The 24,743-nt window shown below is 43.2% G+C and overlaps 1 protein-coding gene across 2 annotated transcripts in view; it reads right to left on the bottom strand.

Annotated features, from left to right (window-relative positions):
* CCDC68 (coiled-coil domain containing 68) overlaps positions 1 to 24,743 on the bottom strand; it is a 76,628-nt gene that overhangs the window by 30,375 nt on the left and 21,510 nt on the right. For both annotated transcript variants that reach the window (XM_077462983.1, XM_077462984.1), the window contains 2 exons: positions 8,337 to 8,492; positions 6,292 to 6,366 (listed from right to left, as the gene is read on the bottom strand). In XM_077462983.1, coding sequence (XP_077319109.1) covers positions 6,292 to 6,366; positions 8,337 to 8,492 — 231 coding nt within the window. The remainder of the gene's footprint in view (positions 1 to 6,291; positions 6,367 to 8,336; positions 8,493 to 24,743) is intronic.

The following is a 24,743-nucleotide window of genomic DNA, read 5'->3' as shown; positions in this document are numbered from 1 at the left end:
TATGTCTTTACCAGCTTTGCACATCTAGAGAGAGACATTTTTGCCCATTCCTCTTTGCAAAATAGCTCAAACTCTGTCAGATTGGATGGAGAGCGTCTTAACAATTTTTGCCACATATTCTCAACTGGATTTAGGTCTGGACTTTGACTTTGCCATTCTAACACATTAATATGCTTTGATCTAAATAATTTCACTGTAGCTCTGGCTGTATTTAGAGTTGTTGTCCTACTGGAAGGTGAACCTCCGCCCCAGTCTCAAGCCTTTTGTTCCCATCAACTCTGCCCAGCCTTCTGCCTCTGCTGAAGAAAAGCATCCCCACAACACGATGCTGTCACCACCAAGTTTCACAGGGTGATCCTGTGTTCAAGGTGATGTGCAGTGTTTTTTCTTGCCAAGTATTTCTTCTCGTCACTCTTCCATAAAGTTTAGATTTGTGGAGTGCACGACTAATAGATTCTCCCACCTGATATGTGGATCTCTGCAGCTCCTCCAGGGTTACCATGGGCCGCTTTCATGATTAGTGCTCTCCTTGCCCGACCGGTCAGTTTATGTGGACGGCCTGGTCTTGGTAGGTTTGCAGTTGTGCCATACTCTTTCCATTTTTGGATGATGGATCGAACAGTGCTCCATGATATGTTCAAAGCTTGGGATTTTTTTTATTTTTTATAACCTAACCCTCCCTTAAACTTCTCCACAATTTTATCCCTGACCTCTCTGGTGTGTTCCTTGGCCTTCATGATGCCGTTTGTTTACTAAGGTTCTTTAGCAAACCTCTGAGGGCTTCACAGAACAGCTGTATTTATACTGAGATTAAATTACACACGTGAACTCTATTTACTAATTAGGTGACTGCTGAAGACAATTGGTTCCACTAGATTTTAGTTAGGGGTATCTGAGTAAAGGGGACTCAATACAAATGCACACCACACTTTTTAGACATTGATTTGTAAAAATAAAATGAAAAACTATCCTTTTCCTTCCACTTCACAATTATGTACCACTTTGTGTTGGTCTATCACATAAAATCCCAATAAAATACATTTACATGTTTGGTTGTAACATGAGAAACTGGAAAATTTCAAGGGGTATAAATACTTTTTCAAGGCACTGTATGATTTGTGATTGTAAAATGACAATACATTCCTTAAATCCTTGCAGGAGGGAGTGGTGGAGCACAATGATGTCACCAATAAGTGTTTTGTAACCTGACCAAGTTTTTTTTTTGGTGCAAAATGTGTATTTCAAAGACTTTGAAAAAATAGCTTTCATTTGGGAGGGGGGGGGGGGGGCTGAGTAAAGTGAACCTTCCAGTTCCTTAGACTGGCTGCTTCAAGGAAATCCCATAATGCTTTGTAAATGTTAAGTATGTGTGCTTTAACAAATAACAAATGTTTTTTGTCAAGTAAAGATTTTATATGCATAGATGTGAACCTGGCTTTAAAAACTCTTAACTGTTATGTTCACCTAAAACTCACCCGAAACCAATATAGTTTGCTTTTTAAAACGACACCCAAAACAAAGTCGTAAAATACTATCAAAACACTTACTTATCAGCAGGACAAAGCTGGTGCAGGGCAGGATAGACATATACACCCAGTTAGTACACACCAGTGTGTCAATAATACAAAACACATCTGGTTTCAACAACCCAATGACAGTTTAAAGCAAACCACCACACAAGATAAAATGTATGCAAAAAAAACAAACAAAAGGATTTTGAATTTTCAAACCTTTCTTTGAACACATATGAAAAAAAAAATAAAAAATCTAAAAATCTACCGTATTTCCACACTGCTGCCAATTATACATTGCAAAAAGCCTTTACACACACGGGGGGGGGGGGGGGGGTAGAGAGAGAGAGGGGAGAGAGAGAAGAGAGAACATGCTATACATTTTTTGCTGGCGGAAATTCGGACAGCTAAATTCCGATGGAGCATACACACTGTCGCATTTTTAGATGAAAAGCTGTCATCTGTCTTTTTATGGCCGGAATTCCGATCATGTGTACGCGGCATTAGACAAACTCCTAAACCTTGTGGACAGCCATTCCAGAAGAGTTGAAGCTATAAAAAGGCGGGCCAACTATAACATATTGAACCGTACAGACTAAGACTGGGATGCCATTAAAGTTCAAGTGTGTGTAATACTTATGGTAATATAGTGTGTGTATGTATGTATATGTACACACATATACACACATACCGCTTCATATGCTTTTTAAAGCAAGTCTGGCCTCGCTCTGCATGGTTTCGTCTTTCCCACGGAGTCATGTGGTTACATAAAAAAAACTAAACAGAACAAAAAATTATAGCGCACACATACAAAAATGTAATTTAAATCCTACAAGACTATTTAAAGCCCCTGAACATAATAAGCAAATATGGTGATTTAGTCTCACCATATGGCCATACATTTCTTAAGCCCACTACTGCCGTCAAAGTGCCCCATTTTCAGTGGGTCTTACACTATTCATAGAATGAAAGATTAAATGTGATGCATAGTTAGTGTGTGCACCCCAAGTCTTTGTCTGTTATATGGGTCCTGACCAGACTCCTTGGGATGGAACACCCATCATGCCCCACCAGTACTTCTAATCAGTGTCCACGGTTGAGAAGTGGGATCATTCTATGAATAGTGTAGGGCCTGCTGAACATGGGGTACTTTGACGCGGTAGTGGGCTTAAGCATTATATGTTGCGACTAAAGCCCCATATTTGCTTATTTACTTATTATGTTTAGGTCCTTTAAATAGCCTTGTAGGATTTAAATTACATTTTTGTATGTGTGCACTTTAATCTTTTGTTGTTTTCATGGTCTTATGGCAGCACCATCTTTAATGGGATGCACTTAATGGGGGTACATTTGACACGGGGGGCCAGGAACTGGGGATCCCCTTGTTAAATGGGGCTTCCAGATTCTGATAAGCCCCCTGCCCGCAGACCCCCAAAACCACCGGGCAAGGGTTGTGGGGATGAGGCTCTTGTCCACATCAAAATGGGGACAAATTGTTTTGGGGGGTACCCCAAAGCACCCTCCCCATGTTGAGGGCATGTGGCCTGGTACGGTTCAGGAGGGGGGTGCTCTCTCGTCCCCCCTCTTCTCCTGTGGCCTGCCAGGTTGCGTGCTCAGATAAGGGTCTAGAATAAATTTTTGGGGGGACCCCACGCTAATTTTTTTTTTCATTTTGCCATGGGGTTCCTCTTAAAATCCATACCAAACCTGAAGGGTCTGGTATGGATTTTGAGGGGGGCCACCACGCCATTAAAAAAAAAGAAAATTGTCGTGGAGTTCCCCATAATAATTCCCCTTCAGGTCTGGTATGGAAATTTGGGGACCCCACGCAATTTTTTAAAAAAATGTTGGTTCGGGGTTCCCCTTAATATTTATACCAGATTGACTGTGGGGGAATCTCATGCCTTTTTTTCAATAAATTTTATGTGTACTGCCGGGACCGACAATTCATTATAGCCACGAGTACTTTTAAATAACTTTTTTTCCTTTAGAAATGTAATTTTGCTCTCGGACTGTTCTAAACACGGGAAACATGTGCCACTTTACAGGTATACTATAGACACCCCCCCAGGTACGAAATTTCAAGGAATATTTCGCTTTTATTGTTTCATTTTAAGCGTTATTAAAATCACTGGTCCCGGAAAAATTGCATTTTTTTTTGCATTGATACATGTCCCCTGGGCAGGACCCAGGTCCCCAAACACTTTTTATGATATTACCATGCATATAAGCCTTTAAAATTAGCACTTCTGATTTCACTCATAGACTTTTAAAGGGTGTGCCGCGGTTTCGAATTTGCCACTAAGAAGAAGAAGAACGGAAGGCGGCGGCGGCGACAGAAGACCGGGCCACCGCCTGTAAAAGAGCTATAAGAAGGCGCGGTGGCCTGGCAGAAGAACAGAAGAGGGGGACAAGACCCCTGAAGTCGGAAGAAGAGGCCGCGGCGACGAAGAAGAATGCCGGGCTCCTCCGCTAGTAAAAGAGCTAGAAGAGGATAGCGGAGGAGTCCAGCGAGAAGACCCCCGGAGCTGTGCAATAAATAATTTTATCTTGTGTTTGTGTTTTTTTTTTTTGTACTTTATTTTACAGGTGAATGGGTAGGGGTACATTGTACCCCATACTCATTCACATAGGGTGGGGGGCCGGTATCCGGGGGGCCCCTTATTAAAGGGGGCTCCCGGATTCCGATAAGCCCCCCGCCCACAGACCCCGACAACCAAACGGCCAGGGTTGTCGGGAAGAGGCCCTAGTCCTCATCAACATGGGGACAAGGTGCTTTGGGGTGGGGGGGCCGCGCGGTGTTGAGGGCACACGGCCTGGTATGGCTCAGGAGGGGGGCGCTCGCTCGCCCCTCCTTTCTTGGCCGGCCGGGTAGCGTGCTCGGACAAGGGTCTGTTGTGGACTTGGGGGGACCCCCATGCCGATTTTTTTCAGCGTTGGGGTTCCCCTTTAAGTCCATACCAGGCGGCGGGGCCAGCGACGTATCTTTCGTGGGCCCCGCCTACCTGGAGACGCGCTCGAAATGAGCGGACTTTCCTCCGCGTGTGTGGGCGAGTCCGTTCATTTCAAAAGTAGGGCGGATAGTACGGCGGACTTAGTACGCCGTATTAGTCCGCTGAAAAAGTGCCGTGTGTGGGCAAGTAGCCCGTTCGGAAAGTCCGATGGACAGTCTGGCGGGAAGTCCGCCAGACTAAGTACGTCGGACAGTCGGCTACGTGTGTACGCGGCTTTACGTTCGACTCCAACATCGGGCTGATCCCCATTTCTGAGCCTTTAAATGGTCTCTCAGTCTGGTTCAGTAGGTCACAGTCATGGGGAAGACTGCTGAATTGACAGACAGTCAGTCATTGACACCCTCCACAAGAAGGGCAAGTCACAAAAGCGAATTGCTAAAGAAGCTGGCTGTTTACAGGGTGCTGTATCCAAGCATATTAATGGAAAGTTGAGTGGAATGAAAAAGTGTGGTAGAAAAAAGGTGCTCAAGCCACAGGGATAACAACAGGGATAACCACAGCCTTGAGAGGCTTGTGAAGCAAAGGCCATTCAAGAATTTGGGGAAGATTCAGAAGGAGTGGACTACAGCTGATGTCAGTACTTCAAGAGCCAGCACACACAGACGTATCCAGGCCATGGACTACAAATGTTGCATTCCTTGTGTCAAGCCACTCCTGCACCATCAGAAGCTAAGGAGAAAAAGGACTGGATTGTTGCTCAGTGGTCCAAAGTCCACTTTTGGGATGAAATTCAATTTTGCATTTCATTTGGAAATCAAGGTCCCAGAGTCTGGAGGAAGAGTGGAGAGGCACAGAATCCAAGTTGCATGAGATCCGTATGAAGTTTCCGAAGTCAGTGATGATTTGGGGAGCCATGTCATCTGCTCATGTTGGTCCACTGTGTTTTAATCAAATCTAACATCAACGCAGCCCTCTACCAGGAAATTTTAGAGTACGTCATGCTTCCCTCTGCTGACCAGCTTTATGGAGATGCCGATTTCATTTTCCAGTAGGACTTGGCACCTGCCCGCCGTACCAATACCTCGTTTATTGATCATGGTATCATAGTGCTCGACTGGCCAGCAAAGTTACCTGACCTAAAGCCTACAGAGAATCTGTGGGGGTATTGTCAAGAGGAAGAGGAGACACCAGACCCAGCAATGCGGATGAGCTGAGGGCCGCTATCAAAGCACCTAGGCTTCCATAACACCTCAGCCGTACCACGGGCTGATGGCCTCCATGCCACACCACATTGATGCAGTAATTAATGCAAAAGAAGCCCCGACCAAGTATGAGTGCATACTATACTGTATATGGACATACAGAAATGTTGGCTTACCGAAAAGTATTAAAAATTCTTTGTTTTTATTGGTCTTATGTAATATTCAAATTTTACTGAATTTGGGGTTTTTACTAGATGTAAACCATAGTCAAAATTAAAAGAAAGAAATGCTTGAAGTATATCACTCTGTGTGTAATGAATCTATACAATATATACGTTTCACTTTTTTATTTGAATTACTGAAATAAATTAAACTTATTGATTATATTTTTTTTGAGATGCACCTGTATGTCACAGGGACCCAATTTTGAGTTAAGCAGTGATCTACTCACACAAGCAGCCTTACTGAAAGTCAGTTTTTTAAGTTAAATCCAAAATAACTTGAGAAGCAATTTTATATATTAAATCAATTCTAACAAAAGTGGCGTTTTCCTTTAAAGTTTAATTCTAGGGGGGGGGGGGGGCAATTACTGACCCTAAGATCCATATGTTCATATATACGTACCCCTTCCAGTGCTGGTTTCCCGTTATTTTCATCTTTAAAGAGCTGACTTTGAATCTTCTCTAATGTTGCTCTGATCTGTTGAAAAAACAGAAACTAGTTACAAAAGACAGACTGTGTGTTGTGTTACACAAGTGTTTAGATGAAACATCTACTAGATGTGCATTTTACATTTTTGTAGCTTTCAGGCATGTGGCTCCTAGCTGTCTGTTAAAAGCTCACCTGTGGTCAGGGTATGCACATTCAAATATTTACATGTATCAAACAGTAAATGGGATTTAAAAAAAAGCCCCCCATTGACATCTGTAGCTGTAGACATTCATCTTCAAAAAAGTCCATAGCAGAAGCACTTTCGTAACCCAAGCCATGGTCTCAGCAGCTCAGCTCAACCTGCTCAGAGCTCCCCCCACCCCACCCTTTATCCAGCAGCTATGGTCATCCCTGCCATGAGTGATTCAAGATTTCGGTTCCCCCCCTCCCAGCGGTGGATTAGCAGCTCAGTTCACCATGCTTCCCTCTTCCACATCAGCTCAGTTTCCCATTATCCTCTACCAGCAGTGACTCAGCAGCCACCTAGTCCAGCCTTTTTCAACCAGGGTGCCCAGTTGAAAAAGGCTGGACTAGATGGCTGCTGGGTGCCTCAGCAAAATACCTAGAAATTTCCCAAAAACTGTGTACAAGTCAGTGGGTGGATCAAGCCTGCCTATTAGTTGCACAAAGCCACTGGTTAGGTGTCCTAACAACCAAAGACGTCATTGGTTGATAAGGAAGAGGATGTTGGGCCCTGCACAGCATCCTTGTTTGCCCCTCTCCTGCCTCTTTCTGTCACCCCTGGGGTCACATTAGCTGAGTGAGGGAGAGAGACCGAGGTAGAAGAGAAACATTGCAATTCTAATTAGTACCAGTGTGCAAAAGGTGTACTTGCTATGGAAGAATAAGTCACAGATAATGTTGGGTGTCCTACTCACGTGGATGGTGCTACATTATGCACAACTGTAAGCCCTTGTACACACGGTCAGAGATTCCGTCGGAATGTGTCCGATGGGAGCGTTTTGTCAGATATTCCGACTGTGTGTGGTCTGCATCGGACTGTTTCCATCGGAAATATCCGTCGGACCAAGTTTTCCAACTTGCCGGAAATATTTTCCGACAAAATGCTCTGATCGAACATACTCCGATCATGTGTAGAGAATTCCGATCGGACAAAGTGCCACGCATGCTCAGATCAAATTCCTACACCAAAGCTATTGGCTACTAGCGTGAACATAGTCCCATCGTAACGAAATAACGTCATCACGTCTGATTTTCTGACAACTTTGTCAGACCGTGTGTATACAACAGTTTCGGACAAAATCCGACAGATTTGGTGGTAGGAATCTCCGACCGTGTGTACAAGGGCTTGGTTTTTTGTGTTTTTTTTGTGTTTTTTTTTATTTTTTATTTAGAAAGAGGTGCCACGAGTTTGTATGCAATTTTAAAAAGGATGCCTTGACAGAAAAAAGATTGAAAAACACTAATCTAGGCTATTATATAAATTGGGAGAGCAGAGAGATCTGATCTGCTGGGCCATCACTGAGCTGGGGTAAAGTAGGTTAAGCTGAACTGCTAAATGAACTACATAAATCATTTCAGTTTTGTTACTGTGAAATTTGAGGATACATTGCTCTATAGTGACTGCAGTCACAACAGTCAGTGATGGACTTTTTTAAATCTCATTTAGTACTTGTCAATAATATGTAAACACCTGTACAGCAGTCTATTGTAGAAGCTCGCATTCAGTGCTTTTCGATCCAAAAGATGATTGTAATGTAGTATTGATCGACCAATGTCTGCTATTATCACAGACATCCGCACATATTAGTTGCTGTGCACATCGCGGTTGTTGAATACAGTGCCTGTTTTACACCTCCCTCAATACACTGAAACCAGTGGTACAAGCAGTAAAATTGAGACAAATGAAGGAGTTGGTGTTCCTACTAAATCTATTTGAACTAGGAGATTGTACAATCTGATTGTGAAGTAAGCAGCTTTCTGGCATGTGAACTCACCTTGCTTACATATTCGGTTTCCTCTGTGATATGGGCAGCTGTGGAGCCATACATGTAAAATATGTCATCTTCCGTTGGCCTCTCATCAATTCTTTTCAGATAAGTCCTTCCAGTAGATGGAATCAAAGTCATTGTAATAGTGAGTCCTGAAGATGTCTACAATAATATAATTGATTATTAATCTAAAAACTTATGTTATAGAAGAACTCTGATAATCAATAATTATTTGTAGATGGCAAAGTCTAGTCACGAGTAGGGATGAGCTGGGTTTGAGACCCTTGGGAAGCCATTACATCACTGTATCCCTGTTGGCCCAGTCAGTTCTGGCCAGGGCATAATCACCTTCCTTTCCTGCAGCTGCACATACCCAGAGGGGTGGGGATAATCATGGTGACATTGACCTAATATGGCCTCAAAAGACAGCATCTCCCGCTATGGAGCAGGAAACCCAAAAATCAACAGCCTCCCTATTCAGCAGCTGTACTTTTTGGGTGTTTAACCACTTCAACTCTAGTACCATTTGACCCCTAATGGACTAGAGCAATTTTTAAATTTCTGCTATAGACCTTGCTTACTGTGATCATTTTGTCACTACTGAAAGGGTAAAGGCAAAACATTTTTTTTTAGTTTTCGATAGATTGGAGAGGGATTAGAATACCTTTCAGTTTTTATTGCTGTCTGTGTCCCTGGGAAATCCACTCTCTCAATCTGTCCAGTTTACAATCATCATTGAAAAGGTAAAATAAAATAAAACCCCAAAATTTTGGGTTGTCCTCAAAATAATAATAGGAAGGGAAATATTCCAAATGGGGACACAAATTTGGTGACCTGTGGGTCCCCAACGAACTCTTAATTTGCAGGGATTTCCTCTCACTTCCAATGGGACACAGATGGCAAAAAAAAAAAGAAAACAGACACCGGTTATAACCCTCCCTTGCGCTATCCACATTTTTAGCTGCGTTTTACTGCTGGATTTGCGGTGCATTTCGGCCGCTAGTGGGGCGCTTTTACCTCCCGCTAGTGGCTGAGAAAGGCTTAAAACCGCCAGCAATATACGCCGCAATAGCGGCATTTTTCCGGCGGTATTACAGTGCTGCCCCATTGATTTCAATGGGGAGCAGTGGTAAACACACCGCTCCAAAGAAGCTGCTGGCAGGACTTTTCCCTGACGTCCTGCCAGTGCACCGCTGTAGTGTGAAAACCCGAGGGCTTTCACACTACAGACAATGGTGCAGCTTTTTTAGGGCAGATTGCAGGCGCTATTTCTAACGCCCTGGTGTGAAAGGGGTCTAAGATAAAGCAATACATACTTTTTGGTGAAAACCTAAACTCTTTTGGAAATACTGTCTTGTAAAAAATATTATACTCATTTAAAGATTTTTTTGCAATCTAGAGAGAAAGCACCAAGTTTTCTTTAGGTCACAAGATAGGTCTTCTTTTTACCTTTTGTTTTAAACACACTTTGGGGGTTATTTACGAAAGGCAAATCAACTTTGCACTGAAAGTGCACTTGGAAGTGCAGTCGCTTTAAATCTACGGGGTAGATTTGAAATGAGTGGAAGCTCTGCTGATTTCATCATCCAATCATGTGCAAGCTAAAATGCTGTTTTTTTATTTTTCTTGCATGTCCTTCTCGGATCTACAGCAACTTTACTTTCAAGTGCACTTGCAGTGCAAAGTGGATTTTACTTTTGTAAATAAGGCCTAAACCCCCTTTTGTGTCTTAGCCCTTGTACACACGGTCGGACATTCCGACGGAAAATGTCCGATCGGACCGTGTTGTCGGATAATCCGACTGTGTGGGCTCCATCTGACTTTTTCCGTCGGAATGTCCGACCAACAAAGTTTGAGAGCTGGATATAAAATTTTCCGACTAACATGATCCGATCAGACTTTGTCCAATCGTTTGTAGAGAATTCTGTTCGGACAAAGTGCCACGCATGCTCAGATCAAAGTACGAGAGCAAAGCTATTGGCTACTAGGCTGAACGTTGTCCCGTTGGAAAGAACGAACGTCATCATGTTCCGAACGATTGGATTTTCCGACAACTTTGTCCGACCTTGTGTATGCAACACCAGTTTCGGACAAAATCCGTCGGGAAAAAATCAGACGGATTTTGTGGTCGGAATTTCCGACCATGTGTACAAGGGCTTAAGGCCTAAAATGTTGTTTACTTAACCAATTAACCAACACCAGCTTCAGGTTTCACTTCCAAAAATGGGTTGGGGAGTTACATCAGAATTATCAACATCCAGAAACTATGTTCAGCAGAGACTTTGATTACCTGGTTTGATAGAGCCAGCCAATCAGAAGCATTACCTGAACACAGTTACTGGATAAAGACAGCTCAAACATGACTGCCAAGCCAGTGTTGGAAGTGAGACCTATAACCATAACCAGGTACAACCTGGAGCAGGTGTAAGGTTAGAATAAACAATGTATACTTGGTACAGCAGGAGATGAGAAGGTGGTGGGGAAAGGGTTAAAAAAAATAAAAATAAAAAGACAGACATTCAGTGACTTTAGGTCTGCTTTTATTTATTTTATTTTTTCAATTAATATATTTTTATTGAGGCTTTTATCATAAAAAGTTGCAGGGGAAAAAAAAAAAAAAAAAATAAAAAAAAACGAGAAATTAAAAGAAAAGACCTTAATTGTACAATAGACCCCATAAGTATATCAAGTATATTTCATGATACATTTTTGGCTTTTGGTATACATTGCTATAGGAAATATTAAGACAAAATTGCAAATATACATTACATTACATTACATATACAAAGTTAAATACTGAAAACCATTGTTAGACATAGAGAGAAAAAAAAAGGCAAACAACCAAAAGACTTAAAAAAAGGAAATGGGCCTGTCGACAAGGTGTCCAATACTATATAAAGAGATAAGGGTTTTAAAGGTCAGGTAGGGGGAATTCTATGATAATAGGGTTACAAAATTAGAGTTTTTCATAGAAGATATCACGGGAAGCCATATGCCCTGGAAATTAGAATATTAATTGTGTAACTGCACCGATAGTTTTTACATTCTTAGAAGGTTGTTTAATGCAAATATCTATTCTGTTATTGAGACTAAGCGCTGAGATTTCCAATATCTCGGAATTTCCGTCCTTGCAGCCACTAAAAAGAAACGAAAAATTCCCTTCTGGAATTCTGAGACTTGTTCTGGGAACATAGATAATGCTATTCGGGGTGTTTGGGGCACGGTCGCTGAGGGAAAAGTATTATATATTTTAGAGGCATTGTCCCAAGATGGACGCAAAATAGGGCAACTCCACCATATATGTTGCATGGTGCCTACATGGGGTAAACATTGCCAACATTGGTCTGATGAGTTTGGAAATATTTTATGTAGTATCCAGGGACAGTAGTACAATCTCATAATGACTTTATATAATTTACTTCCTGTATTTTATTGCAATAGAAAATTTATGAGTCAATATACAAGATTTACAAACTTCTTCTTCCGCAAATATAGCTCCTAGTTCCCTTTCCCATTCCACAACTTAAGAAGCTTTAAATGTGTTATAAAAAAAAATATCAGCTAGGAAAAGGTTATAGAGAGCCAGCATTATGCGTAGGAGGGTCAAGTTGTGTGCATAAAGACTCAAAAACAGTAAGGAGATCGATGAAGGTTGCCTCTTGCTTTCAGTGAATTATAGATGTTACGAAGTTGGAATTATAATAGCTACCTACTTGAGTGGCATGGTAAAAACTCATTCAACTGTACCAAGGGTTTCAAGCCAGGCAGTAACATCAAGAAATTAATTTTGTAGGCAACAAAAGAAGGAACCTTTAATGGCAGTCCAGGGGGGAATTCCAGATTACCTGTGAGTGTCGTTAATGGACTTATGTAGAAAGATAATAATGGAATTGTGATGGACCCCCATACTCTTGAGGAGTAGGTCAGCCATACAAGCTTCCCTTGCCTGATAGCAGCACGATCCAAGATCCCTCAGCCCACCCAGTCACTTGTCAAGACAGCAGTGTAGAGTGAATAAAAGACTTTGTATAAGAACAGATTCAAGTATATATCTCTGGAGACAATCTCCTCCCCGCCCCTTGTTGGCATAGAGACACAGGGTGGGATAAAAAAAACTTTACATACAATAACATCAGGCACCGGAACATTGAAACTTTTCAACGCATCAATAAACAAAATCTGGGCATGCTGCCAACAACTAGTGGTACTGAAACATTTAACCTTTCAACAACTATTTAAAACAACAACTGGGCATGCAGACCACTTCTTTCATGGAGAGACCTCCTAAAAGGAGCTTCTCTTCCATGACTTGGGCATGTGTGCCTACACACAGTTCAAATGTCCAACTTTGTCAGCGGGAAGGACACTTGAGGAAACTCTTATTTCCAATGTCAGTGTTCTAAACATAGTGTAGACAGCCTGGCTGGTTCAGAGGTAAAACAAAATGCTGATTTCAGGATGGTTGTATAGAGTCCGATTAGACCAGACCAGACTGGGCTTCTCAGGTCACCCTGTGCCCCTAATAGACACACATTAACTTACACATAAGAGGGGCCCGGGGAGCTGAAAAGGGAGTTTCCTGACCCCTCTAAGGTAAGCTGGGTTCAACAGGCCCCCGCCCAAAGTAACTCCCGTCACAGGAATAGGAGATTTTAGGAGTCGACAAGATGCAAATAAGTATAGAATTTGCTTGAGAGCGTAGGGAGGGCAAAATCCACAGTAAAGACACAAGAGGGTAAGGCGATAGTTTCCTTGAAGGGTTATGGATCCATTCTATTACCCAAGCTATATGAACCGATTCAATATAGTGACCCAAATGTTTTGGCCTGGTTAGGGTGTCATAACCAATTCTAGCAAGACAGAGTCAGCCCAAAACTGTGCAGGAATAAAGATTTCAAAGAACTGAATAAGGAACACGGAGTGCCTGCGAGTACAGTTTTTGTGTTTTTTTTGTGTTTTTTTTGCGCTTAGACTTTTTTGCCCGTATTCTTTACGTCTTTCAAAGTCAGCGCTGGCCCCACAACCAACTCTCAAATATTCACAGTCTATGTAGAAAAAGTTCTCTTGCTCTAGGTGCTGCAGCTCTCTCAAAGATCCACTGGGTGGTGGACTTAATATGAAATATACAAGGAAAAGAGAACGTACGGCTGCCCTAGTGTAATTCCATTTTAATGATACAAATGCAAAATCAAACAATTGAGGATTGCACTCACAAGCCCCCTTGAATTTTTCAACCTTTTGCCACATTTCAGGCTTCAAAACAAAGATATAACATTTTTATTTTTTGTGAAGAATCACCAACAAGTGGGACACAATTGTGAAGTGGAACGAAATCTATTGGATTTTTGAAACTTTTTTAACTAATAAAAAAAATGAAAAGTGGGGCGTGCAAATTATTCGGCCCCCTTGCGTTAATACTTTGTAGAGCCTCCTTTTGCTGCGATTACAGCTGCAAGTCGCTTGGGGTATGTCTCTATCAGTTTTGCACATCGAGAGACTGAAATTCTTCCCCATTCTTCCTTGCAAAACAGCTCGAGCTCAGTGAGGTTGGATGGAGAGCGTTTGTGAACAGCAGTTTTCAGCTCTTTCCACAGATTCTCGATTGGATTCAGGTCTGGACTTTGACTTGGCCATTCTAACACCTGGATACGTTTATTTGTGAACCATTCCTTTGTAGATTTTGCTGTATGTTTGGGATCATTGTCTTGTTGGAAGATAAATCTCCGTCCCAGTTTCAGGTCTTTTGCAGACTCCAACAGGTTTTCATCCAGAATGGTCCTGTATTTGGCTGCATCCATCTTCCCCTCAATTTTAACCATCTTCCCTGTCCCTGCTGAAGAAAAGCAGGCCCAAACCATGATGCTGCCACCACCATGTTTGACAGTGGGGATGGTGTGTTGAGGGTGATGAGCTATGTTGCTTTTACGCCAAACATATCGTTTTGCATTGTGGGCAAAAAGTTTGATTTTGGTTTCATCTGACCAGAGCACCTTCTTCCACATGTTTGGTGTGTCTCCCAGGTGGTTTGTGGCAAACTTTAGACGAGACTTTTTATGGATATCTTTGAGAAATGGCTTTCTTCTTGCCACTCTTCCATAAAGGCCAGATTTGTGCAGTGTACGACTGATTGTTGTCCTATGGACAGACTCTCCCACCTCAGCTGTAGTTCTCTACAGTTCATCCAGAGTGATCATGGGCCTCTTGGCTGCATCTCTGATCAGTCTTCTCCTTGTCTGAGCTGAAAGTTTAGAGGGACGGCCAGGTCTTGGTAGATTTGCAGTGGTCTGATACTCCTTCCATTTCAAAATGATCGCTTGCACAGTGCTCCTTGGGATGTTTAAAGCTTGGGAAATCTTTTTGTATCCAAATCCGGCTTTAAACTTCTCCACAACAGTATTACGAACCTGCCTGGTGTGTTCCTTGGTCTTCATGATGCTCTCTGCGCTTTCAACAGAACCCTGAGACTATCACAGAGCAGGTGCATTTATACAGAGACTTGATCACACATAGGTGGTATCTATTTATCACCATCAGTCATTTAGTACAACATTGGATCATTCAGAGATCCTCGCTGAACTTCTGGAGTGAGTTTGCTGCACTGAAAGTAAAAGGGGCCGAATAATTTTGCACGCACCACTTTTCAGTTTTTTATTTGCTAAAAAAAGTTTAAAATATCCAATAGATTTCGTTCCACTTCACAATTGTGTCCCACTTGTTGGTGATTCTTCACAAAAAATTAAAATTTTATATCTTTATGTTTGAAGCCTGAAATGTGGCAAAAGGTTGAAAAGTTCAAGGGGGCCGAATACTTTTGCAAGGCACTGTAGATCACATGTACAGCAGGTATGTCTTCCTTTCTGGCCTGCTGTACATGCAATCTAAGTACCATGTTTGTGAGTGCAATCCTCTATTGTTTGATTTTGCATTTGTATCATAAAAATTTTATTACACTAGGGCAGCCGTGCGCTCTTTTCCTTGTATATTAAAGAATACGGGCAAAACATCCATTTTCAGGAGTGCCATCCTTCCGAACCAGTAGTGATTAAAAATCCGCCAATCTTTCAACCTGCTATTTACAATAAATGGTTTTGAATTTAGATCAGGGGTGCCCAACCAGTGGTCTGGGGGCCACATGTGACACCAGGGAGCCCTCTGATGTGGTCCTCAACCTCCTGCTCCAAGATGGCAAGTTGGACAGCCCAGATCACAGGTTGCCAACCCGCCATCCCAGAGCAGCAGTTTTGTGAATGAAGCCACTGGTAGTAGAAGCAAGTGGCTGTGGAGCAGAGCCACAATAGCCAATGCTTCCTGTGTAGTGCCCGCTCCTGTCACAAGTGGAGTGATACCAAATGCATTCCGCCTAGGACAGCAACAGCCAGCGATACCGGAATGGAAGATAAAGGTAAGTTTACTACTAAATTCACAGTATATATGGATATATCTGTTTTGCAGTGGTTACTGGGCTGCTTTCAAACTGATCCGCAGGTGCAGTGCAGCTGTGGGTTACATGCATTGAGCCATAGACTTCTGTTATTACCTGCGGGTTCGTTGCGCCTTCAGAAAGTTCGCCACACCTGCAGGATATAATAGAAGTTTTTACGGCAAAGTGCAGCTAACCTGCAGAAAATTCACAGGTTCACTGCGCTGCACCCGCGGTTTGGGCAAATCGCAGCGCATCAGTGTGAAAGCAGTCTTAGGCCCCTTTCACGTGATTGGTCTGACCCAATCGGACTTACTATTCACCTCTATGGAGCAGCAGTTGTAAACGGACTTGTGTCTGTTTACACTCGCCTACCTAAAAAAATAAAAAAAAAATAGAAAAAGGGATCTGCCCCTTCCATCTGGGCGAATCGGATTGGATCAGAGGGCCCATAGAGTAGAGTGGACTGTGTCCGTGGACTCGAACCTGTCATCCTCCCACACCGCTCATTATGGCCAGCGACCAGTTACCAATTCGCTTAAGTGGCCATCGTTCTTCAAAAAGGTTGGGCACCCCCGATTTAGATCATAAAGTGATTCTAAATTAGGTGGAATTTGAATACCTAAATAATTAATAGCATTGGCTTTCCTGGTAAAAGCTAAAGAATCCTACAACATGGAAACAATTGAGCCTGGTATGGTGACATTTAATGCTTCTGTCTTATGCAGGTTTGCTTTAAAATCACTATATTGGCCAAAGAGTTTAAGCTCATGCATTAGGGCCAGAAAAGCCATAGTGGGGTTAGAAATATACAATAGTAAGTCATCAGTGTAGAGACTTAATTTTATCTCTCTTTGGCCTATGACAAGACCCTGGATAGAAGAGTTAGATATACAGTAATAGCATTCACAAGGTATTCCATTGGCAGAATGTAAAGATAAGGCGAAAGAGGGCACCCTTGACGTGTTCCATTATGGATGTAAATGGGATCCGATAGATGCCAGGGGTGAGTCATACATGGCCATGATTTTAAATTACCAAAACTAGGAGGTACACCAATTTGTGTGAGAGAAGCAGGAATAAAGTCACTTTTGCATATATTTTTGAATCTACATTAATAAGAGAGATAGGTCTAACTACTACATGATGCTTGGTCTTTATTGGGTTTCCGTATGACAGTTATGAAAGCTTCGTGAGAATGTTTTGGGAAAGGGCAAGTTTGTAAGATGGAATTAAAGGCCTCTCTCATAAATGGACATATATAATCTAGAAATTGAGAGTAAAAACAAAAAGGGGTAAAGCCACCAGGGCCGGGACTTTTCTCAGCCGGAGAGGACTTAATTGCTGAAATAAAGATTCTTCAGTCCTAAATAGCACTGAAAGTTTTTCAATGCCAGCAGGTGGAAGAGTCGGGGGAGCGTTAGTTTGCATATATTGCATTAAAAGAATTGTGTGAAATCCTTTGCTTATGCCTGTTAAAGCAGCTGGGATATTATACAATGATGAATAATATAGTTGAAAGGCCTTAGCTATAGCTTATGAAGCGTGCACAAGACCCTGGGTGGGGCATAATATCCGAGGGACCCATGTCTTAGGTCTTCTTTTATTTTTTATTCAATCCTATCCTGCGAAAGCAACAAGAAATGAGAGCAAATCTCTCCAAAGTAAAGGGGAAACGTTATGCCCCATACACACAGAAATTCAGTCAGAAAAAACTTGGATGGTTTTTCCGACGGAATTCTGCTCAAGCTTGCCTTGCATACACATGGTAACACGAGTTCTCTGAACTTTCAACCGTCAAGAACGCGGTGATGTACAACACTATGACGAGCCGAGAAAATTAAGTTCAATGCTTCCGAGCAGGAGTCAATTTTTTTCCAAGCATGCATGATATTTTGTCCAAATTGCATACAGATGATCACATTTTCGGATAGGAACTTTTAAATAGAGAACCTGCTCTCAATCTTTTGCTGGCTGGAATTCCACCAGAAAAAGACAGAGGGAGCATACACACGGTCACATTTTCTGACAAAAAGCTCTCATCTGAGTTTTGCTGGTGGAATTTCCGATCGTGTATATGCAGCTTTAGAAGATTTATCCTCACCCCCCTGTTCTGGTGCCAACTGTAACATTTTGGATTTCTCAGTGACAGTGGTCACCAGAACTAATAGAGCCAGTGAATCTCCCAAGTTGGGACAGAGAGCAATAAAAACAAAACAGGGGTTCTAACCCATCTTCATCCCAAGCTAAGGCCCCAGTGGTTACCTGTGGATGATTGCTGCCGGAAGCAAACAAGACCAGTAGATGTAGGAATATACTGCAGGAATACTAGAACATAGTAGAGCACCAAGGTAGTCCTGAAATCTGAAGAACTCTTATAAGCAAGTAGACCACTGGTCTGACAATGACCTTAGGCAAGTCTGGCTCCCACACTGCCTGGGAAACCTAAAAGTAGCAGACAAATAACTTTTGATCAGATGTATGCTCCCTGCAGGTCCACCAAGCCAATATTTCCCAGGTGCTTCCTTTCAAATCCTTCCAAGACCAGAGACCAACAGTTGAGATACAAAAGGCAGACTTTCACTGCCTTGGCCTCTGTCCTGATCACTTAAATTTGGTCAGTGGCAGATCAAAGCATCAAAAGGAGGAATGTGCAAAAAGCCAGAAAAGAGCAGGCGCACTGGGTAAGCCGCAGATCACAGCAATATGCTGGCAAGTGACGGCTCCCGTGCGCATGCGCGGGAGTGACGTCATCGCTGCTCCGGCGAATTACAGCGCTGGAGCAGCGAGACCCACCAAGAAGATGGACGCTCGGAACTACAGGGGACAGTGGTAACTTCGCTGGCTCCTGTGTCAGGTAAGTGACACATAATGGACTACTATGCAATGCATAGTAGTCCATTATGCTTTACCTTTGCAGGGAATGAAAGAGGAAGTAAACTCATCAGGGTTTACTTCCTCTTTAATACTTAGGGGTTATAGTTTAACGTGTAGAGAGATAAACAGGTATATAGAAATGCAGATTCATCTTTGCAATACCATGAACTCTCTCAGGGTCCATAAAAAAAGCAACTTGGGTCAGACCCTAAACACCCCCTTCATTTCCAGTTCAAATAGTGTCAAATGGGAGAAGCATTCTGTATATCTCATTATTGCCCATGCAGGATGTGAAATGATGTGCTCGTTGCCCAATACCATGTGGATATTTTAATCTAGTAGAATAGTTAGGCCATCATGAAGAACGCCTCCCAGATCTCACTTGCTGAGTAGTGTCCAGGTCCATTTAACAGGAGGGTCCCCAGTACCCGCCTATCCCACATAAAGTATAAAATGGAGCCTTGCCCAAAGGGCCCTTGTGCAGCTAAACAGTCTGCACAAATCTTTTGTCTGTCCATAACCCCAGTGGCATTTGTATGGAAGTACCAGGGAATCACCAGAATGTCAGAGAAGAAGGCTCCAGGTGAGAGTTAAGCATTTTTTAGTAGGTTTTTCAGACAGCCTTGGGGGACAGGCATGTAAGCAGACGGAAGCAATCATTGGGTGCTGTTCCAGCCTGGAGGATTAGGGTTAAAGTTTTGGTGGCTTTTCTGGCCCACTTGCCCTGTGCAATATAAATTGGGATGGTGGTCCAATCCCAAGGAGAGGAAAGGGAGAGTGTTCCCAGAGGGGGACCAGGGAGTCATCCTTGGCCCCGCAGGAATAAGTGAGCATGGTTCAGCCTTGAGTTTGAGATCCATAGGGGAGGAAGAAGGAAGAAACCTGTAGGAGTAGGAGAATGTTGTCTGTCGTGGTCTGCAACAGACTTAACTTGAGTTCACCCTGAAGATGCCAACACTGGATTATGCCTCCGGAGGACCTACACTTGCAAGAGAGGGAGCCTGTAAAGGACTATGCACTTTTTAGGTTTGCTGGGGCAGGACATCAGCCTGTAGTTGTAGTTAAAGAACTAGGGAAGCATCATGTCTTGCCTGTTGGACTGTAAAATGTCTACTTTTGCACCTTTATCAAGTAAAACTTTGAAACTCTGTCTTTGCCTGGTCTAGAGTCATTAAACAGGGGTATCGTAAGTAACCAGCACACAGTCAACTAGTGAATCTTAACACATTGCGGTATGAAGACATTAGCATTGAATGTGAAGTCATAAGTAGTGGAGTAATAAAAGTCTAACAAGCAGCTTGTTAGTAGCATGTACAGTATCGGTTATAGGTGGCACAGCCTCTAGAAGCGAGGGAGATGTTGTCTCCACTTCTTGTGTAAAGTGGTCTGACTTCCATAGCAACTGGATTGGATTGCACCGCAGATGCAGAGATATGGAAGATTCAAGAGTCTAGTTGAGTGTAAGTGTGGACCCTGTACAGAGCGCACAGCGGGGCTCACTCCGCTACTGAGGAGTTGTAGTGGAAAACGCTGGACAGGTGGTTGTGGACATTGGCTCAGCGTGTCCCTCCAAAATGCAAGTTATTATGGAAGAGGTGCATTGACAGGACAGTAAAACGGGAGAACAGTTGCAGTGCAGGAGTACAGTACATGGTGTACATGCATCACTAAGAGTAGAGGCCCACCTTAAGGTTAAGTATTCCCCCACAGCCTTGTTGTGAGTTATTGAGAAAATTACACAAAGTAAAAAATGTACCCAAGTGTGTGTAAGTGTGTGTGTGTGTGTGTGTGTGTGTGTGTGTGTGTGTGTGTGTGTGTTAACCCTTTAATAAAGTGCCGAACATAGCCCAGAAGAACCCACCTGGGGTAGGACTCATGCATCCCCTGCTTGGCGCCCAATGAGGAGGGGAACATGGAGGAGGTGACTGACATCCATACACCTGCCCCTTACAGGCAGACCAAAAGTAGTTTTCTGTATTAGGTCTAAGTCTTCCTTGGGCCCTCCCTCTTCCATTCTTCAAAAATGGATTATCCCTGTGGGTGCCTTACAAACCAATAGTGTAACATGTAAACTTGAGCCAATTACATCTTTAGGAACAATGTGGGCATATTAAAGTGCTCCAGGCTTTACATGAGATTTGTAACATTGCAAATTAAATTATTACAACTTAAAATGAGGCCCAGTGCATTTAACAAACATCGTCCATGTTCCATGGTGTTAGAAACAATAAGACAAGCCAATACAGCTCCCGGTTAGATTTTCAGCTAATGATGATTTCATCAAGAACATGAAAAATTTGGGCTCAACACCTGCAAGATATTCTGGATATATGGCAAAATCCTACAACATATCAGTTGGCACTACATTTACTTGGGACCCCAGGCTGAGACATGTTAGTGACAAGAGTCCATTGTCTACTGGAGTGGAAGGATGGATGAATGTGAAAAGATCAGCCACGCCAGGTTTATGATGTTTACGAGCCTTCTATTTGACATGTGCTGGCTCGAGAATTAAAACATAAAAAAACAGGCTGAGACTCAAAAACAAGGACCAGCCCCATCCTGTCTAGAGAGATAACATACTGTATGTCTTAGTAAGTGCTTCCCACACTTGTCATCATACCTCCCAACTTTCTCAGATAGAGAAATGGGACAAATCATAGCACAATGTAGGAAAATGAGTCATCTCTGACACACACCCAGTTACATGGACCATAAAGAACTAATAATGGAAAAAACGACTGGATAAATCCAGAAGAGTCTTATTCATCACTAAGTTTTCGTTACACTGGTTCTTCAAAATAACATGCAACAATATAGAACGCTATACCTTTTCACTATAACACTTTTGGTAATTAAGAATCTTTTTTTGTAGACGTTTTATGGGTTCAGCTCAAAACATTGAGACTTCCCATCACCTCTAATAACAAACTCAATGCTTTCAGCCTTCTGGCTAGTTTGTCTTTTTAGATCTCCGGTCTGTCTTCAGAAGGACCCAAGCTCACAGGTCTTGGCCTGGGCAATTTAGATGCTGTTCATATCTGCCTTTTGTCTCCCGGAGGAGCCCTTGTGTCTCCCGGGTAGATCCCGAACAACAGTCAGTATCCTCAAAGCGGACCTACCCCCTTTTCACTAGAAATTAGATCAGGATGCAGCTCTGCATGTTGATGTGAAATCCTTTTACATTCATTAGTTAGTGAGGGACTGGTGATGTAACTAGGGACTCACAGATGCATTCTGGGCAGTGGTGGTGCATCCATTAAGGGTGCACGGCACCGCCCCTCTCTCCAGCCACCCCCTCTGTGTAGTATGGATAGATTCATGCATTGCAAGAATCTATCCATGAGTGCTGTAGCCACCCCCTATTCTGGTGTCTGGCCCCTTTTCGGACACCTGATTAGAGCCATAGGCTCCAATAGGCTTCAGAAAAGGTGAATCCATTGCGCTCGCAGTCCACTCAGGTGTGTTAGCAAAGCAATCAGTCAGGAGATGTGGATGGTGCTGGTCACCCGATTGACTGAAGGAAGAAGCGATCCCATTGGCCACCTAGCAGAACAGGAAGAAGACGTGCACGGAGGACACAGGAGCCATCGTCGCACTACTAGTCTGACAGCTTGCCACCTGTCCCATTGCCTGACCCACCACCATGATGGGGTAAGTGGCAGGAAGACAGCGGGCGGGGGGGCACAGTGGCTGCATATTATTGGCACAGTGGCTGCAATTGATGGGGCACAGTTGGCTGCATTTGGTGGGCATAGTGACTACATATTACGGGCACAGTTTTTTTTCCTTTTATTATTTTCAGTGTCAGTGTGTTTTTGGTTTGGAAAAAAAAATGTGCACTATTGAGAAATGACTTGTAAACTCAATCAGGTGTAGCTAATTAACTTCTCAATTGCACACAAAGCCATTTGACTTTCAACTGTGATTATCTGAGGTCAATTTTGATTAGCTCAGCATGAAAAGAACTTTCCTGGAGCATTCCCTGGTAGTGCAACTGAAGCAATCAACTATGGGTGGCAAAACACAGTCAAAGATCTGCGGGATCAAGTTCTAGACAGGCAAGTCAGGAAATGGATCCAAAAAAATTCAACCTTATATCAATGCCTAGAAGCACAGTGAAGTCCATTATTAAGAAGTGGAAGGTACTGTATTTGTGTGCATGAGACAACAATATCACAAATTCTCCACAAATGTGACTTGCATGGGAGGGTTGCAAGAAAAAAAAGCCACTCTTCAAGAAAGGCCACATGCAGTCATGACTGAGCTTTGTCAAAAAACGCACCTTGAAGATTCTGAGGCCACACAGAAAAAGCTGTTATTTTCAGATGAGAATAAAATTGAATTATTTGGCCTCAAAACCAAACAACAATTAGCAGAAATCCAATACAGCTCACCATCCAAATAACACCATTCCTACAGAAAAGCATGGAGGGATGTAATATCCTGTTATGGGGGTGTTTCTCTGCAGCAGGGACTGGAGTACTTGTCAGGATAGAAAGAAAAATGGATGGGGCAAAAAACCAAGTTCCTGAGGAAAATCTGCTTCCCTCTGCCAGAAAGTGGTCAATGGGAAGGAGGTTTACCTTCCAACATGACAATGGACCAAAGCACAGTGGTTGAAGGAGAAAAAGGCGAATGTCCTTGCATAGCCTAGTCAGAGCCCAGACTTAAATCCCATTAAAAATATGTGGAATGACTTGAAGACTGCAGTCCAAAAGGTCACCATCAAATTCAATTGAACTTGAGATCTCTGCCCTAGACGCAGGGTGAAGCTGCCAAAATGGAGGAGACACAGGAAGGAGCCGAAGCTGCCCGTGACCCACGGGAGGGAGGGATAGGATGTTGGCAGAATGTCTTGTTTGCCACCCCCCTCCAGAATATACAGCACCAGCCGCCACTGGACATATCCCAACAGACTAAAGGCTGTAATTAAAGTGGCTCAACAAAACACTGACACAAGGGGGTGATCCTTTTTCCAACTCAGTGTTTGTTTTTGAATATTATTTTTCTATGACTGTTTGGTGTTATATCTTTCACTTGAATGTTATAAGTTGCACTGAGTAAATACAGCAGGATAAAACAAAAAGTGTATCTGTCTTAATTTCAGGCTGTAAAGCAACAAATTTGATTATTTGGGGGGGGGGGGGGGGGGGTGATTCTTTTCTATACCCACTGTAGATCCAGCCCTCCATAGATTAAACTTTACTACTGCTCACTGCTGCACTTGGGGTGGCCTTGCTACTCTTTATGCTGATCAGGGCGCCAAATGTCATCTCATGTCTAGTCCTTACGGTTAAAGTGGTTGTAAACCCTTACAAATCACTTTGATCTACAGGTAAGCCTAGATTAAGGCTTACCTGTAGGTCCAAGAAATATCTCCTAAACCTATACGGTTTAGGAAATATTTACCCGAGGACAGCCATCGCTGTCTACGGCGCATGCGCCGTAGACAGCGCCACGCAGGCGCACTGGGCAGTCCGCAGATCGCGGCGATATGCCGTGAGTGTCGGCTCCCGTGTGCATGCGTGGGAGTGACATCATCGCGGCTCCAGCGAATCACAGCGCCGGAGCCGTGAGACCCGGAAGTCGCTCCGGGATCCATGGCAGCGGGGAAGAAGAAGACGGATGACCGCTTTGGGGGTTTCGTTCTCAGGTAAGTTATTCATAATGAGCTAGAATGCTATGCATACTAGCTCATTATGGCTTTGCCTTGCAGGGTGTTTTTTATTTTATTTATTTTTTCTCCTTTACTTCCTCTTTAATCGCCTTGTATGGCAAATTGTGTTATTACCATTGGTAATCCAATGTATGCTTGCCTAGTTACAGTGACGGCTGTTGCCGTTTTTTTTGCGGGGGGGGGGGGGCGCAAAATATTTTTTAAAGAAAAATCATCAATTGCAGCGACTGTGCCATACGCTGCCAGTGTGTCCATCATATGCCCCCAGTGTGGCCATCATCTGCCCCCAAAGTGTGCCCCCCGCCCGCTCGCCGTCTGCACTTACCCTGTCTTGGTTGGGCAGTGGGTGACAGCGACGAGCGCATCTCCTGCCTTCCTCATCTCCTGTCCTCTCTTCCCGCTAGGCGTCCAATACTTGCACCTGTCGTTTCATCAG

The sequence above is a fragment of the Lithobates pipiens genome, unplaced genomic scaffold (assembly GCF_037356315.1).
Source record: "Lithobates pipiens isolate NorthernLeopardFrog02 unplaced genomic scaffold, aLitPip1_a1.2 Scaffold_3, whole genome shotgun sequence".
Lineage (NCBI taxonomy): Eukaryota > Metazoa > Chordata > Amphibia > Anura > Ranidae > Lithobates > Lithobates pipiens.
This window is presented reverse-complemented; position numbering and strand designations above follow the sequence as displayed.